The following is a 20280-nucleotide window of genomic DNA, read 5'->3' on the forward strand; positions in this document are numbered from 1 at the left end:
CGGTAAGGGATTTAAAAAAATTTAAAAAAATTGTCCAGACAATACTTTTTTTTTTTTTTTTTTAAAACCATGTTTTGCCACAAAGTTTTTGCCAAATTAATAAATAATGTGTTCAGTATTGATCATTTTTATTTGTCTAGATTTTTTAATGACTAATATTAAATTATTTAGGATTTATTTTTCTAAATAAATTTTAAACAGGGTTGAAAATTTGCTCTCTAAATACAGATAAACCTGGAAAAGTTAACAGAATTTAAAATTTCATTGGGCTTGATGTTTTCCATTGATAAACGATGAATATTTACATATTCAAACAAAACTAAAAATGTTTGTAATTTAAATGGAATCCTGAATGGTTTAAATGCATTAATTTTCAACTAAATTACTGTTTATCGTACGAAAATATATTACATTCCGCCCATACAAGCTGTGTGAATGGTCAGGGTTCTTTGAAATTTTAATGAACTAAAATAACGTAACAGAAAATAGAGAGAATTCTGGGAACAGAGTGAATGGTGCACTGAAATCAGTTAATCTCACCACTAGATGTCTCTAGTGAAGTTCTAGTGATTCAAGAATAATGTTTTAAAATTGGTTCAAATATATAGAACTTCCAAGAATTTGAGTAGTGTGGTTGTCAATAATGGGTAGAATTGGTGAATGTTACACGTGTATAAAGTGATCACTTAAACCAGCCTATGACGGTCGTCAGCCCCGTCAATGACCAGACTTCCATATCCTTCTTCATCTTTGAGGAGATGTCAAAAAATAATATGAAATCAGTTAAAGCTAAACTGGCAGTACACAACGGAGTCCTGTTACCAGCCCTGATGTATGGAAGTGAAGCATAAAGTTTTCAAAAAAAGGATGAATGTAGACTGTGCGCAGACGAAATGCGATCCTTCAGACGAATGTGCGGCAAAATATGCGATGTATGATGCATGTTGGAATGGTGAAATAAGGAATGAACGCAAGGCTGAGGTAAGCATTTTCGAGAAAATTAAGAAGGTGTGTTGGGATGGTTTGGACGTGTGGAACGAATGAGTGAGGAAAGAACGGTAAAATAAATTTAACTTACTAACTAACTGACCATCACGCCGCTTTCCCGCAGGGGTAGGCAGAGAGAATCGAACGCCACACCACTCTGTCTTTGCAAATATTCTTCGCGTCTTCTACATTCATGCATCTCCTCATACATACCCGACAATTATTACGACTCCTGACCCGGCCGCTTTCAAGCATTTGACATACCCGATTGTGCCAAGTTTTCTTCGGTCTTCCTCTGTTTCTTTTTCCATTTGAAATAAATTTATGCGGAGGATATAATTGGGAAAAGGAGCAGAGGAAAAACGAAGTGATTTAAGCATATTTTTAATTATTTGAGCATTATTTTTCAGTTACAGTACACCCCTGACATCTATGTAAATATAATCCAACGTCAGTATTTCCAATTTAAACATGATCTAGTATCAAGTAATTGAATATACTTATGCAAAATTTTACAGTGCATTCGCCGATGTTACACGTATTTTTCCCTAATAGGGAGTTCTGTGTTTATTTTTGACAATGCAAACGGAATATTTATCATCAATTTAATGAATCGTTACGATAAGTCTAGTAATTTGATAAAAATAGGTATGCGTGCTTTTTGAGAGCGGTTTTCCATTACGTTGTATTGAAAAGGTAGTGTTTTAATATTTATATTGAATTTGATCGAATAATCATTTTCATTTGAAACAAGGTTAATTATTTTATCATGTTTGGGAACAATATACAGGAATGAAGGTAATTCCATTTAAGCAGTGGTTCTCAAAAAGTGTTTCGTGGAGCATTCAGGTCCCGACGCGACAACAAACAGATTAGTTTGGCTTGTACTAAAATATATGTTTATACGAGGGTCATCCGGAAAATAGAAACGCCGATTTTGAATTGCTCGCTGTAATTTCTTTGATGTCGCACAATATGCATTGGCACATTGGCATTGATAGTGTCTCCACCTCTTTATTAAAGATATCTTCTTATGTTAGGGTTATAAAGTCATTTGAAAGAAATAAAGAGCTGAAAGCATCTCGGCTGTCCAAACTCAAAACACAGTAAGGGACAATTTTTTGTAGTATGTATTTTTTGCATTTTTGGACCAAGTAGATTCTACTTGTCCAGAAATGCAAAAAAAAAACGTACCACAAAAAAATGTCCCTTACTGTGTTTTAAAATTGGACAGCCGATCTGTGACTTCGAATTTCAAAACACTGGTGGCGGAGGAAAATGACGTTGGAATATATAAAAAATTCGTCACAAGTTATGACAAATGCTTAAATTTGCCAGATGATATATTTTTTTTACAAATAAAATGTTCATATTTGTTTCATATGCCATATTTTTTTATATTCCCAAAATGGTACTACTTTCCGGATTACCCTCGCATGTATGTATATATGTAGGTACATATGCATATGTGTGTGTATTCCGAAAATTAAAGTAGTGAAGGTGTCAATCATGGGTATAATGGTGAATATTACACGTGTGCAAAGTGAAACAGCCTGTGACATGTCGTAAGCCCTGTAAATATCCAGACTTTTATACTCTTCTGATGTTAAAATGTAAAAAACCTAAAAGAATCATTTTTTTTAATTTACAGTAGATCATCAGTACAGCTTTATTTTGTGCACTGTAGAAATCAATAGTGTATAATTAAAGTATTTCAATTCAATTTCGAACATAAAATTTAATTACACTTTGAACTTTAAACGAAGTTTTGCTCATTTTAGGGTAGTGTAAATTATGTATTAATTTTAAATCAAACACAGATTTTTGTGTCTACTAAGTTGTATTTTATTAACAAAAACACATAAAAAATTAAATTGTGACAATTGTTTCGCCTTGTTAGGGCATTATCGAACTAATGTGAAGATCAAATGGACTACGGTCCTTATGTAGCTATACAATTCTAAGTGACAGTTTTAACACGTGCAGCAATAATTTATGGGAGACAACAGTAGCTAATGGGGGATGTTGGTATGTACCCTTATATTTATTTTCTGGGAAAGGAAGAATTTATTAACATGGCCATATTTTGGAGAATTAATATTTTAAAGCTTAATACAATTGTTGGTAATATTATTTTTAAGAATTTATATATGTAGATGTAATTATTAGTTTATCATTAACGCTTCATGCAGACTCTAGTAGACTCAAAAATCTGTGTTTGATTTAAAATTAATACATAAATTAAAATGGAGTTCTACAAATAAAACGCCAATGTAAATTATTTAACGTTTCAAAAAGGTTCCGTCGCCAAAAAGTTTGAGAATCCGTTCCCAATAGAATCTCATTAAATTAAGTTTTTGATTAGCTTATTTGATTGATCACAGCTGACAATTAGCTTATTCTAATGTATTAAACCAATATAGTATATAAACAAAATATTATAAAATTTAAAAAAAGCTTACCTTTATTTTCCTTGAGGGAACCAGAATTGTTGATAAGAGAAATAAGAAATAATATTTTCAAACAGGTTAAAATTTTCATTGTTTAGTAAATTCCCTTCGAAATTCTAGATAAATGTTCTCATTTACTCATTGCCTCTTCAATGAGTTGATAAATTTCATAATTATGATTCATATTCGTTTGAGAAATCTCCATAATCTGAAACAAATAAAAATATTATTTAGGATTTTAGTTTCCTAAAGAATCAAACAAAATACCAAACAGATCTATTGTTTTTATACGAAAAAAGAAAATTTTGAAAGTGTGAGCATCCCAGGCATTACGACCTACCATTCGCCTGGCTTGAGTGATCCCTTCTACATATGGGTAGTTATGTACATATAAAATGAATATAATAATAACACTCTCCTTATCATTCATCGTTCACTTTGTGTAATACATAAAGTGAACGATGAATGATAAGGAAAGTTTTATATAACTAACTAACTAACTATCTAACCATCACGCCGCTTCCCCGCAGGGGTAGGCAGAGAGAATAGAGCGCCACACCACTCTGTCCTTGCAAACATTCTTTGCCTCTTCCACGTTCATGCATCTCCTCACACATACCGGCCGATTGTTACGACTCCTAACCTGACCACTTTCAAGTATTTGGCATACCTGATCATGCCATGTTTTTCTCGGTCTTCCTCTGCTTCTTTTCCCACTAACATTCGCCTCATAAATTTGTTTTACCGTTCTTTCCTCACTCATTCGTTCTACATGTCTAAACCGTCTCAACACACCTTTCTTAATTTTATCGATAATGCTTATCTCAGCTTTGCATTCCTTCCTTATTTCACTATTCGCACATCTATCATACATCAAGTGTTATATAACCATACCACTAATATAAAAATTAACAAAAAAAACCGTTGGAAAGGTGGATCTTTTACTGAGGTTTTGACAAAATTTCATGAGGTATATAATATTAGAAGCGAAAAAATTGTTGTGCGAAGACAGCTTGGTTTGGCGTTCCATTCTACAATACACCCTTATTAATCTACCCCTACAGGAAAACGGTGTGGCAGTGAGTTTTTTTTCATAAATAATACATTTTAAAAATAAATTGATATGAAATCGAACTTAAAACCTTTACCAAAACTTATATCTAATAATTATCATAATAATTAATTTTATTTAAATTTAATTTTGTCCCTAAAGCGCAAGACTGATCACCTTGCCTTTGTGTACGATTAAGATAATACTCCATCAATACGATGCACCCTATGATAAGAGTAAGAGTAATAATGTAATGATGAACAAAAATAACAGTCGGAGAGGTGGATCTTTTACTAAAGTTATGTGAAATTTTCGTGACGTTTGCAATATTATAAGAGAAGAGATTGTTGTGCAAAGACCGCTTGGTTTGGCGTTCTATTCTATGACCTACCCTTGTTAACCTACACCTAAGGGGAAGCCGCGTAATGGTTGGTTAGGTTTTTTTTAAATATATAGTTTTACCGTTTTTCTTTATCAAAATTTAATCGAATAAAACCATTCATCTGTTTATTTACCTACTCCAATCCATCATCATTATCCCTTCCCAAGTTACACGGTAAAAGAGCTTTTACTAACCACTAATGAATAAATTCGAGCTTTAAATGTACGCTTTGCAACGCTTTCGGGGCTAATCGTCAGGTGGCGACTGGAATCGGTTACAGCGAAACACAAAATGTCGCCTGGCACGCGACACTATCGTCGGATCTAATAAACAATTCCGATCACGCAACGCGAACCGGCTCGACCTGAAGGAGGTATACTAAACGGTCTTGACCTAAGCCAAGGATTTTCATGTGCCAATTAACCTTATTTAATATTTTGACATCTCAACATAGACAAAAAAGAAAGAAGGATATTGAAGCCTGTTTATTTACAGGGCTTAAGAACCGTCATACGCTGGTTTAGGTGATCACTTTATTTAGCATGTGAAACATTTACCATTCTACCCATAATTAAGAAACGCACTTTTAAAATTTTTGGAACTTAAAAATATGTATTTCGTATAATTATTTTAAGTGTGAGTTCGCTGTAGTTTTTATGGTTAATTTGTGTAACATTTTTATTTAGTGGATAACCCTTTTTTAACGAACGCAAGATCACAAATGTGGGTTTCTACAAGTAGGAGATTTTTTTAAATTTTGACATATTAACATAGATGAAGAATAATATATAAGTCTTGCAATTTACAGGGCTAACGACTCTTCAATGGCTGGTTTTTATGCTCACTTAATATACGTGTAAAATTCAGCATTCCACCAATGATTGACTACCATGACAATGAAATTTTTATAACTCATAAATATTAAAATATCATGTATCATATATACTAAAATATATCATATAGTTCACACATCGTTTATGAGTAAGTTTGCGGTGGTATCTATGGTTGATTAGAGTAAGCTTTTTATTTAGACCCTTATATAGGAGACCCTTGTTTTTAATGTATGCAAGATCGGAATCGAATTATTTTACATACAAGGAAACGCCTGAAAACATGATTTTAAATTTTTACGAAGCTTAAAATTTAACCATTCATATTATTCACAATAAAAAATATATGTAAAAGTATTAAAGTCTGTTTATTTACAGGGCTTACGACCAAGCATAGGTTGGCTTATCACTTTATACACGTGTCACATTCACAATCACAATTTTACTTTTTTTTTTTCAAAGTAATATACTGTATAATTTATTTTATTTATTGTTTCGGCATTAACTTTGTGGTAAGACATGTTACAATGATTAAAGAAAACTCTTGTTTTTTACCACTTGAGTTTTATTATAGACTACATGTTTCAGAAGTTAAACTTCTATCATTCAGGTCTGTATAGTAACTAAAATAACTAGAACAATTTTATACTTTATATTTTATATTTTAGTTACTATACAGACTCGAATGATGGAAGTTTAACTTCTGAAACATGTAGTCTATAATAAAACTCAAGTGGTAAAAAACAAGTGTTTTCTTTGATCACTGTATAATTTATATTTGAAGCACTAACTTTGTGATTTTCCATTTTATAATTATAATGTTACTTTGTTTTAAAATCACTTTTAATATTTTACTGTAACTTAATTATAACATCTACCGGTTTCAAAACTAACCGCTTTTTTATAAAGACTGATTAATACTAAACAGTATCTACAAAACTATATATCTAAAATATTTTGACAGTTAAGAAAGAAGCTGAAGGTAGATCTCAAGTGGCTTTCTTTTTTTTGTGTTTATTGGCAGTCACAGTCAAAAGGGATCTGGGATGATGAGTGATTGGAAACATATTTAATAACGGACTTTTAGCAAAATCATTTATTTGTTGTAAATTATTATTAATTGCCTTTTTAATTTCTAATATTCTTAAGTAATCTAATTTAAGTCCTCTATTAACTAACTCACTAACCATCACGCTGCTTCCCCGCAGGGGTAGGCAGAGAGAATAGAGCGCCACACCACTCTGTCCTAGCAAACATTCTTCGCCTCTTCCACGTTCATGCATCTCCTCATACATACCCGCCGATTGTTACGACTCCTAACCAAAGAACTCCTTATTGTTAAGAAGCAAAGGAAGACCGAGAAAAACATGGCACGATCAGGTATGCCAAATAATTGAAAGTGGTCAGGTTAGGAGTCCTCTATTGCATGTGTGTAATATATTTAGGCCTTTATTTTTATTAAATGAGTGATTATTTTCTATTACGTGATTGGCAAATTCAGAATAATTATTATTATGAAGGCATCTTGTATGCTCTCTAACCGTCAAAATGTTTTGAATATTGTTTAGTAGATAGTGTTCGAGCATCAATCACTCTTGATAAAGAAGCGGTTAGTTTCGAAACCGGTAGACATTATAATTAAGTTATAACATTTATGGTGATTTTAAAACAAAGTTACATTTTAATTATGTAATATACTGTAATTTGTATCCATCTAATGTTTATTTTTAATTAAGTTTCACTTCTATCGCGTGTACGGAACTGTACGCACGTTTTTTTCTTCTTATTCAAAATATTTATATTTTTAATTTGTTAAAGGTTGGTTAAATCATGTTACTATCATCGTTACTTAAACAATATTACATATTAAGTAACGTTTCCTCAAATAACTTGAGTATATTTGATTACGGAAGTGGAAGATTGATTGTGACGTATCTGTCAATCGATAAAGGACACCAAATACCTTGTTGTTATCTTAATACTTAACTTATATGTATTTAGGGATCTGATAAAGTCAACAACGTTTATTATTTGAAGTCACCTACTTTTATTTTTTGAAAAACATTAAGACAGTTTTTATTTTTACTGTTTTTTTATAATTTTTTTTAGTACGCTCGATTAGATATTTTATTTTGCTAATTTTACAACAGCGTTAATTTACCTTCAAATATAACAAATAACAAAAATTATGAGATAAAATATTTATATACAGTCAAAGGATATACGAAGAAAGATTGCAGTAAAACGTATAATTGAAACATTGCTATGCAGAAACAATACAGATTCGGAATAAATTAAATACCATGTTAACAAGACTTGTGTATATAAATATTTTTTTTAAAACACGGAAATCTCTTGATAATTGAGACTGTAGCCTGTATGGATTTATAAAAGTTCGGATTAGCCAAAAATTTTAAACTTTTACATTTCTTTCTTATATAACAGTTCTCAAGTAGCAATACAGGTACCTACAGCACTGTTTTTATTTATTTACTTTTAAATGATTTTTAAACGAAATAAGGTTAAATTTAATAATCTTGTAATATAATAAATATTACAAAATATATTATTTTTGTAATATAATATATACTGTTCTTCAATCTTTGCATGATTTTAAAATATTTTCCTACAACACACTCACATATACATTTCTTTGTTTATTGCGTCGTTTGTTCAATATTTTCATAGGTTAACAAGCACTAAGAAATTATGTTATAAAAAAAACATATATATTTGAAAATTTCTTTCTATTTATTAACCAAGAGATAGTCACAGTAACGCGTGGCCAAGTACAATTTTGAATATTTTTATTTATTTGTTTTATAATTTAAAAATAAGTTCTTTCACAAATATTACTTGATGTTAATAATCCATATTCTTCATATTCGTATGTTGAGATGCCAAGAAAGTAAAAAATTACTCCTAAACGTAGGAAATCAAGACTTCTGAACAAGTATTCGGACATATCACTCACTCCTTTTGCATGTTTTCAAAATGCCCAGAAAATCTATTATATCCCAGCAAAAGCGGCATATTTTTAACATAATATTTACCCGCTACATGGCAGAATGCGTTGTTTTTGCATTTTGAAGAAAAGGTATTGTTTAATATTTTTTTTAAAATATACTAAATATTTTTCAAATGGAGAAAAAATCTTCAGGTTTTACCTAAAAAGATCTGTTGCACAGTAAAAAGTTCAAAAAGTGGCTTGGTATTTATTTTTAATACATTTTATTATATTCTTAAACTTTAAAAACGATCTCCTAAAAAATCAAGTTATTTGATACATGACGTTGTTGAAAGGAGTGAGCGATATTAGGAAATATTTTCATGGTAGACAAGCATTTTTATGAGGAATTACACAACATTATGAAAACATCCACATCAAAAATAACATATCTTATCTTATAATCCGAATCAAAGCAAACTGTGGTAAGTCTTTGTCAAACATTTTTATTACGCCTGTTAAATCGTTGGCACGTTCAACGTATTAACACAGATTTTTTTCCTGTTTTTTCCAGATAGGATGTTATCTCCCGCACTTATTCCTACGTGTCTGGCTACTTCCGACTTCTGAAGAGATATTCGGGCGTCAGCGGCCGCTTGAGGAGAGGGTCCACTAAACAAATATGTTTATGTAGTCGAGATAGGGACACCTGAAGAACGGGACACAGTTTGGGTAGCCAAATGAGATAAGAATACTTCGGGAGTTGAATATTTCGAGTGTATTTAGATTTTTATTGATATCTCATCTAAGAACGAAGAAATCTATTTGATGTGGGAATATCTCGTACATTTGGTGCAAGAATGACGTAATTACACTTTAACAACATTTTGCGTGTATATAAATACTTATACTTATACTCAAGTGGTAAAAAACGAAGTGTTTTCTTTAATCATTGTAACACGTCTTACCACAAAGTTAATGCCGAAACAATAAATAAAATATAAATACTTGTTTATAAATCTGGATTATCTCGTTTTAAAAAAACAAACACTTACTTATATAATTTAACATTAAATAATATAACATTAAGTGAGTTTTATTTTATTACATACGACTAGTTTCGAAAATAAACAGAATTCATCTTCAGGTGAAAAGTAAAACTATTAACAACATTTTGAGTGTGTCCAAATACTTGTTCACAAAATCTGGATTATCTCCAATTACAGGAGTTATTTTTATATTATTTTTCAAATTGTAAGCTTAAATAATAAAAATGAAAATGATATTTTCTGGTGTTTCTCATGTGCGTGATTATAATCCAGGATTCAGACCTCACAAAGTAATAAAAGAGTTTCTGCTCAGTAAAAAACTTCTTTTCATCTCACCAATAAATGTCTCTAGTGAAGTTCTAGTAATTCAAGAACAATGTTTCAAAATTGGTTAATATTTAAAGAACTTCCAAGAATTTGAGTAGTGTGGTTGTCAATAATGGGTAGAATTGGTGAATGTTACACGTGTGTAAAATGATCACTTAAATCAGCCTATGACGGTCATCAGCCCCGTAAATGCCCATACTTCCATATTTTTCTTCATTTTTGATGAGATGTCAAAAAATAATGTAAAAATAACTCCAGTAATTGGAGATAATCCAGATTTTCTGAACAAGTGTTTGGACACACTCAAAATGATGTAGAGTTTTATTTCATTACACACGACTAGTTTCGAAAACAAACAGAAGTTTTCATCTTCAGATGTAAAGTAAAACTATTATTATAGAAATGATAATTTAAAAAAAAACAACATGTCATTCCACAAGGATGCCGAATCATTAAATAATACAAGTATTTGTACTATTTAAGGTTACAATTAATGTTGAAAAAACTAAATAGTTGTTATTTAATTATTGAAATATACTGGTACGATTTGGGTAAAAATTACCTGGAATGTAAAATAATATGGTATGACACAAAATAACATTTTGACTTATATTTATGTTCCAGCATCTAGAGAAATTTTCTTGTTTTGTCTGATAAAATCACAAAAATACGTTTCAGTTATTTTTTTCAGCAAACACAATACTGTGTGTGGCTGTTTTATCTGTAATTTATGTCGCGATCCTATCTGCGTCGTGGGTGCATTTTAATTTCACCGAAAGGAGAACATCTCGCATGAAGTAGAGGCCAGGAGCGCATACGTGACGCGCCGGTCTCAGCTACAGGCGGTGCCCTTCATAATGCACCGACTGCCTTCAAGGAGTCTGGAAGTCTACGTGCTGTTAGACTGAACCTAGGAATGGCATACTTGGTCGTCTTGCATCCCCGATACAGACGTGATGTCTCCTCCAGTTTTTTTTGGCGAGAAATGGTACTTCTTACTTGGGCTTACATTTTGGTGACAAATTTACTGCATATTTATTTTTTAACAATTTACCAAACACGGTTTTAGCGAGAAATCACCTCAAGGGCACTCTACAATAACAGTTATTTGAACATTTAAAACGACATAACAAAGTACCTATTCTTCACACTCATGAATGTATATACATATGGGTTTTATATTATTTATTATACATATATATATATATATTTATATAAATATATATATATATATATATATATATATATATATATATATATATATATATATATATATATATATATATATATATATATATATATGTATATATATATATATATATATAATATATATATATATATATATATATATATATATATATATATATATATATATATATATATATATATATATATATATATATATATTGTATATAAATATATATATATATATATATATATATATATATATATATATATATATATATTTAAATATATATATATATATATATATATATATATATATATATATATATATATATATATATATATATATATATATATATATATATATATATATATATATATAAATATATATATATATATATATATATATATATATATATATATATATATATATATATATATATATATATATATATATATATATATATATATATATATATATATATATATATATATATATATATATATATATATATATATTGTATATAAATATATATATATATATATATATATATATATATATATATATATATATATATATATATATATATATATATATATATATATATATATATATATATATATATATATATATATATATATATATATATATATATATATATATATATATATATATATATATATATATATATATATATATATATATATATATATATATATATATATATATATATATATATATATATATATATATATATATATATATATATATATATATATATATATATATATATATATATATATATATATATATATATATATATATATATATATATATATATATTTATATGCTCTCTCAAACCCTCAAACCAACTGTGGATAGCTCCAGTAAACTATATATATTTTCAGCATCATTACATTAACGGCATATGAAAGATTTCCAAAAAAATATAGTAATGTGTAAAGTGATCACTTGACCAGCCTATGACAGATCATTAGCCCTGTAAATAACTAAATTTCCATATTTTTCTTCAACTTTATTGAGACTTCAATTTAATGTAATTATGTATTAAATAAGATTTAATATTTTTTTTTTTAAATGAAATTGGTACGTTTAAATGCACTTGTATTATTTTACGGCTTGATTAGTAAATTTGTGAAATCAGTGAGTATAGTAATTAAAAATTTACTTATCCTTAATGATTTACCGTATTTCCCATTTAGCTGTGAAAATAATTGGCGTTTAAAGTGCACTGCTTCGAGATATACTAAATCATAATTAAAGAGGGGTGGTAAGTAGGAGTTGATTTATACTACTACCACCCTTACTGCCCTGAGACCACAACGGCCTAACCACGTTCTCGACCAACTGAAATATTTCCACCACTTAAGGGTAGTCATAGTACCCTTAAGTGAATGTAATATCGATCGAAAATTGATAAAGCAAACGTTTTGATGATAGGCCATCGAAATAAAGGTAAATTATACAGGCAAGCTTAATTTGTAATGGAAAAAATACCCTGGGGATTTTTGTCGTTAGAATAGATCCTTTTACGTTTAAGTTGTTAGTAGACATCAGGGAAGAAGGAAAGAGTAGATACACAAAGAAATATCTTACGTATGGAATCATTCAGCAATTCGCTCGCTTTTTTCAACAACGTCATATATCAAAATTCGTAAATTTTCAGTTGTGCATGTTTTCGGAATGCTCAGAAAATGTACTATATCCCAGCAAAAGAGACATATTTTTAACTTGATATTTACCCGCTACATGGCAGAATGCGTTGTTTTTGCATTTTGAAGAAAAGGTATTCATTAATTATTTTTTTAAATAAACTAAATATTTTTCAAATGGAGAAAAAACCTTCAGGTTTTACCTAAAAATATCTATCATTATTGACAACCAAACTACTCAATTCTTGGATGTTCTATATATATGAACTAATTTTGAAACATTATTCTTGATTCACTAGAACTTCACTAGAGAATATATTCACTCCATATTCTTCTTCATCTTTGATGAGATGTCAAAAAATAATTTGAAAATAACTCCTGTAGTTGGAGAAAATACAGATTTTGTGAACAAGTATTTAGACACACTCAAAATGTTGTAAAGAAAGACTTACGTTTTTATTATTTTCAAAAACACTTCAATTTCATACTTTTTCTGTGAGCCTAAGCGGTTCATTATTAGAAAAAGGTATCAAATTGTGTTAGAGTTTGTTCGAACCGAGAAACTCTGACTCGAGAGTCCGCGACACTTACCACGGGACAACAACCCGACACAATGTATTGTGAATATCGAATAGATATGTATTATGAACATATATTTGAAAGATTTTTTCTGTGAATAAAGATGACATTTTATAAAAAAAGAATTATGGCACGCATATTGTTATAGCGAAGGAAATCGAATTTCCAACCTCATCTGGCGTCTGTGACGCCGTCAAGGAAAAAAGCAACAAAAGAAAACCATCCCCTGGCAGGTAATATCCTGTGACTTTTTCAAAACATACAATATTCATGTTTAAATAAACTCTTTCAATAAATCATTTAATCTCCGCGGAAAATGTTCAAAAACTGGGTCTGAGCAACAACAAAAGGGGGAAATGTCGTCGTTCCTTGTAAAAAATCGGGATGTTTTGGGATGTCTCCATTTATCTAAAGGCGGTGAATGTTGCGCGAGCAGGAAGAAAGGAAGGAGGAAAACAAGGAGGGAGGAGGGGCGAAACGAAAGTGACAAGGGCACGAGTTTCCATTATGGTCTGGAATGAAGGGATTTTAAAATTACATACAAAGTGCGAAGAGATATAATAAATCTTTGTCAGAAACAACATTGCTTTCAATGACTTTTAAATTCATCTAAGTTTTATTTCTACCTTCATATTTTTATTGCCCATCTCAAAAAATCTGTTTAATTTATTTATATATTACTCATCACAAAACTTTACATTTAACATTTTTTCCACATATCGCTCACTCCTTTCAAGAGCTTCAAAAATAAAAAAAACTTGATTTTTCAGGAGAACGTTTTTAAAATTTAAAAACACAATACAATGTATGAAAAATAAATATCAAACCACTTTTTGAACTTTTTACTGTGCAACAGATCTTTTTAGGTAAAATCTGAAGGTTTTTTTCCATTTGAAAAATAAATATAAATAAAATGTATTGCCTATCTATCTCAAAAATATGTTTAATTTATTTTATATTACTAATCACAATACTCCTTTTTAACGAATATCTTACCAAACTGAACTTTTAATAGTAAAATTTTATTTTAATTTATAAAAAAATTTAACAAATTTCTTTTTATACGTTTTTTTACCTCACTCGTGATTTTATTTTATTTTTTTTAAATAAAATAATGTACCTAGTAATAAAAGCAGAGCAAAAAAGAGGAAACTTAGTTTGAAAAAATATGTATTTAAAATATTCGTAGGTTAGGAGTCAGAATAATCCGAGGGTAAGTAAAAAGCGATGTATGAATACGGAAGAGGCGAAGTTTATTGGCGAAGACAGATTGTTGTGGCGTTCTAATCTGGTTGGTTGGTGTCAGTTTGTGGTCCCGTGGTTAGTGTCGCAGGCTCTTGAATCAGAGTTTGTCGGTTCGAACCCACTCTACCACAATTTGATACCTATTTCTAATATTGAGCCGCTTAGGCTCACTGAAATAGTATGAAATTCAAGCGTTTTGTTAAAATATTTCAGCGCAAATATTTCTCTTTTTGAAAGAAAAATAATAAATAAAATACATACCGTGTACATACACATACAGCATACAGTACGGCTGCTTAAACTCAAAACACAGTGAGGGACATTTTTTTTGTAGTATCTTCTTTTGCATTTTTGGACTATGTAGAATCTACTTAGACCAAAAATGCAAAAAACGTACTACAAAAAAACGTCCCTTACTGTGTTTTGAGTTTGGACAGCCGAGTATACAGAAAATGTAAAATACAATTAACCGTATACGTAAAAATATATCTCGGAATTGATCTAATACAAAGATTAATTAATCAAAGATTTTTTTACAAGAGAGTATTATATTATATTATTTGATTAATTTGCAGGGTAGGTACTGAATGCTATCTAAAAAGGCTAATTTTCTTTGTAGTAATCACAGGTAACATAATTATCAAGAAAAGTCAAAATACGTTTATTAAATTACGATTCATTATAAAAGATCTTGAATCTAGAGAGCTTAACTGAGGGTCGTTTAATGTATTAAAGCTCAAAGCTCGTTTGAACGTTACCGATTTGAGAATGTTAAAAATTCGCGTAATAAAATCACAAGTAATCAAATTATTCTATTAGACACGGTACTTACTCTAAATTGTTTGATCTCGACTTCGACTCATTCTCGTTTTAAGTGAAATGCTTCATTCAAGGCGTAGCCAATGGGACGTGTTAAGGCTATCCCGGACTTTCCTTATAAAACAGCAGGATAAAGAACCTCTGAAAGCTTAATCGCTTAAAGCGATTAATTTTCATGTTATTCAGAAAGACTCGTTTTAATAGCACATTGCTCAAAAAAAAATAAGAAATATGGTTTGTCGATTTGGCCAGGGTTTAAAAAAAATCAATAATTTTTAATGATGTTTTGAACATTGTGTTACAAACACCGTATTACAACAAATGTAAAAAAAACTGTTATTTACCAAATAAAATTTCAATTAAAAATGTGTAGATATTACCACTGTCAAATCAATAAAATAAACTATTTGTGTTTGATTACTATCCAGGATTCGGACCTCACATTCTAATAAAAAAGTTTCTGCTCAACAAAAAACTTCGTTTCATCTCACCTATAGATGTTTCTAGCGAAGTTCTAGTGATTCAAGAACAATGTTTCAAAATTGGTTCATATATATATAGGACTTCCAAGAATTAAAGTAGTGTTGTTGTCAATAATAGGTAGAATTGGTGGATGTTACACGTGTGTAAAGTGATCAATTAAACCAGCCTATGACGGTCCTTAGCCCCATAAATTCCCAGACTTCCATATTGTTCTCCATATTTATGAGATATCAAAAAAAAAATGCCCGATACAGGGCAGAAAGTGTTGTTTTTTGCATTTTGAAGAAAAGGTATTGTTTAATTTTTTTTAAATAAACTCAATACTATTTAACTGAAGAAAAAACAATCAGATTTAACCTAAAAAAATCTGTTGCACAGTCAGAAGTTCAATAAGTGGCTTAGTATTTATATTTAATACATTTATTATATTTTTAAATATTAAGAACGATCTCCTGAAAAATCAAAAATTAATAGTGGTATTTGCCCTGTAAAAATTATATCGAAAGCGTTAATGTACTACAAAGTGGTGACTGTCGAATCAATCGATGCAACAATTAAAAAAATAGTATATGTATGTAATTATCTAAATTAAACACCATTTTCAGGATGCGTTTTGAAATAGGACTCAAGTTTTGAGTGGAGTCAAACACCGCATCTCTGAATCGGAGTCCACGATCGATAGAGCCACAAACCGAATTTAAAACTCTTGTCTGAATAAAAACCTGTATTAAGCTAATAACGTGACCATATAAGGATCCGGTCCCCATGACAAGAGGTACTGGAGATCCGAAAGTAACGGATCGTAATGATGAAATAACGTAATGAAGCGAGAATGAGTTTACAATCAAAATTCTTCACCGTAAAAGGGTATACGGCAATTAGTTTAAATTGTCGGGCGTCTTTTGTACAAGGCTAACTATGTATCTTACAAAATAAGTACCTACTTGTTTTATATTTTAAAGTGAAACTAATTAGGCAGCGTTTCGTAAATCAAATATTTGGCTAGAATTGACAGTGACGTTTCAAGGACGCGTCACGTAAATATCGCACATTTCGTTACATGAGACGGAAGAAAACTGTAAAGTAATAAATAATTTCACATTTTAACATCATATATACTCGTATATACAGGTACATATATCACTCACTCCTTTCAACAACGTCATATATCAAAAATCGACAATTATTTATTGTCCAGAATGCCCAGAAAATGTACTATTTCTACTAGTTTTTGCATTTTGAAGAAAAGGTTTTGTTTTTTTTTTTTTTTAAATAAGTATATTGAATATTTTCGAATCGAGAAAAAAACATGCAGGTTTTACCTAAAAAGATCTGTTGCACAGTAAAAAGTTTTATAAGTGGCTTGATATTTATTTTTAATACATTTTATTATATTTTTTAACTTTAAAGCGATCTCCTGAAAAAGCAAGTTTTTCGATATATGACGTTGTTGAAAGGAGTGAGCGATATATTTAAATATTTATTAGTTACCATAGAAAATTCTTATTGCCTCTTATGCACAAGGATTTATAGAAAAATGAATTTTTACATATCTAAAAATTATATTGAATGTGTATAGTTAATCATAAATGAATGATGTTCATCCCTAGAAATAATACAATAGATACAAGGGATTCAATATTTCATATCAATTGAGATTTTATTAAATTTCTTCAAACCTTGAACTGTGATTTCCCTAATAAGCCAGACGATGCAATAATAATATATTTATTGCCTAAAAAAATCTCTTCTATATCATTTGTTTATTTTTTAAGACATAATAAATTAACTTCTGTGGAAAATGTGAATGTTTTTGAAATATTAACATTTTTATCTCATTAAAACATACATACATCCTTGATATAAAACTACAACATTATCTCTGGATATAGGTTAGACCATCTAGCATTTAAAATTTGAAACAATATTCTAATGACTGAGTGATCTACATTTCAAAATTGATAGAAAGATTGAAAATGATATTGAAGATTGGTGTGGCCTTTTATTCCCTCTGCCTACCCCTGCAGCAAACAGCGCGATAATAAGTTTTTAATAAAAATGTAAGTTTGTTTGAAAGTCACTTAAAATATTTTACTATAACTTAATTATAATGTCTACCGGTTTCGAAGCTAACCGCTTCCTTATCAAGACTAATCAATACTTAGGCTCCGGTAAACATTATAATTAAGTTATAATAAAATATTTAAAGTGATTTTGAAACAAACTTACATTTTAACTATAAATTGAAAAATCACAAAGTTAGTGCTTCAAATATAAATTATGATTATAAGTTATTTCAGAATTTGAAAACAGTATTAATGAGTAAATCCGAAGGAAACATTTATAAATCGAAGAGTCACATTTGGATATTCATAATATAGGGTTTACACACCGATAACAACTATTTACCTGGTCAAGTACCAGCGAAATCTGTTTCCTCTCATCAGCTTAATCATCTGAACCAATATACCCCAAGGAAGTACAAGGTACACAAGTCCCCCTGAACCCTCCTTTCGTCCAGACATTTCATTACTTATACAGAATATCGACTGTAATCAATCATGATTTGGCTTCGGTGGGTCTGTAAAGACGCTAACCGCTGCGAATTCTGGGGGATCTTTAACGATGGTCACCTTTATTTTTTGTGGTGTATTACGATCAATCTCCTAATATCGCATGGGTCGACCATTTAAAAAATAAATCCTAGTTCCAACCAGTAAATTCGATTAGATGTAATTACCTATTTCTCTTTGAGATGTTCGCGTTTAGCTACCGTGCTATAGGTCCCAGGTTTGATTACCATGGGGGAACAAAAAAAATATAATTTTCCATTTGTAGTTGTCATTTTGAGTTGACGTATTCGCTACGCAATGCACAATAAAAACAACATTTAGGAGTTTTTAAATCATATTTTTTAAATCATATTTTCATATGGTGTACGGAGTGCTTGGAAGTTTTTGGTAAGGGAAGGGTAATTAATTATGAGTATTTCAATGTTTTAGAATTAGTACATAAACCCTGATGATGACAAGGTTCTTGTCGAAACCGGTTGGATAACGTGTACCAATAAAAAAGTGGTTAAAACAAAGTTGTTTAATTTTATAAAAATAAATATATTTCGACATCTCAACATACATGTAGTGTGAGCATTTACATGGCTTATGACATGTTAAAGGCTGGTTACGTGATCGCTTTACACACGTGAAACATTCACCATTCTACATATGATTATCAACCACAATCAACAAAAAATTTTTGAACTCCTATATATATTGATTAATCTCGTGACACAGTACATATAAGTTGACAATAGCCATCTTTGTTGGATTAAGGAAAGCTTTTAATTAAGTAAAGACTCTTTAATTTTTATGCAATAACCGAACCCCGGATTTTTTTACATACAGGTAAACGACTGAAAACATGATTTTTTAATGTAAATTTTATTTTACCAGTTTTTTTAATTGACAATATTTCATTTGTGTCCAAATACTTGTTCACAAGTCTGGATTTTCTCCACGTAGGAGTTATTTTTCCCTTTTTTTGACATCTCAACATAGACGACGAAGAATATGAAATTCAGGGTATTTACAAGGCTTACAACCTGTCGAAGGCTGGCTATGTGATCATTTTACACACATGCCACAACTTCTACCCCTGTCTTGTTGTGTATACGATATACCCGTACATATTACTTTCTAAATACATTCATGGCTTTTGTGAACTCAATCAAACACGTTATGAGATTGTTCATACAATTTACGACTTGCGAAATTTGAGTAGTGTGGTTGTCAAACATGGGTAGAATAGTGAATGTAACACGTGTGTAAAGTGATCGTAAGCCCTGTAAGTACCTAGACTTTCTTATTCGTCTTCACCTATGTTGAGATGTCAAAAATATTGTTTTTTTGTTTTATTATATAATACGAATTTGTATGTTTTTTACATCCAACATTTCAGGAGAAGATAATTCATTTCATATTTTTCTTTCAATATATTTTATTTTACCACACTGCGTAATATATCCCAGTTTGTGTATATTTTCTTATATTTCACAATCCTCTTTGTTTCTTACTGATAATAAATCTATCTCCTTCTTTTGTACGGAACGAAGCAAGCGCCTTAAGTTCGTGTAAGGCTGTGTCGGAACAAGGGAGAGACGGGAAAGTTGAGGTACTAAAACGCGTAAGTCTCAAACAGGATATTAGGTCATAACTTAGGGTAGAGTGTGAGACAATACACATGGTGTCCCGGTTTTACTCAAAATAGAAATAT

General features: G+C 29.9%; 1 protein-coding gene across 1 annotated transcript in view; it reads right to left on the minus strand.

The window, feature by feature from the left end:
- LOC148299439 (netrin receptor unc-5-like) overlaps positions 1-20280 on the minus strand; it is an 82480-nt gene that overhangs the window by 41845 nt on the left and 20355 nt on the right. The window contains exon 2 of the mRNA XM_088276089.1: positions 3450-3645. Within this exon, the coding sequence (XP_088132215.1) occupies positions 3450-3528 (79 nt within the window). The 5' untranslated portion in view covers positions 3529-3645. The remainder of the gene's footprint in view (positions 1-3449; positions 3646-20280) is intronic.

Source organism: Brachycentrus maculatus, unplaced genomic scaffold (genome assembly GCF_059751285.1).
Source record: "Brachycentrus maculatus isolate JH-2025_06_01 unplaced genomic scaffold, ASM5975128v1 h1tg001149l, whole genome shotgun sequence".
Taxonomy (NCBI): Eukaryota; Metazoa; Arthropoda; class Insecta; order Trichoptera; family Brachycentridae; genus Brachycentrus; species Brachycentrus maculatus.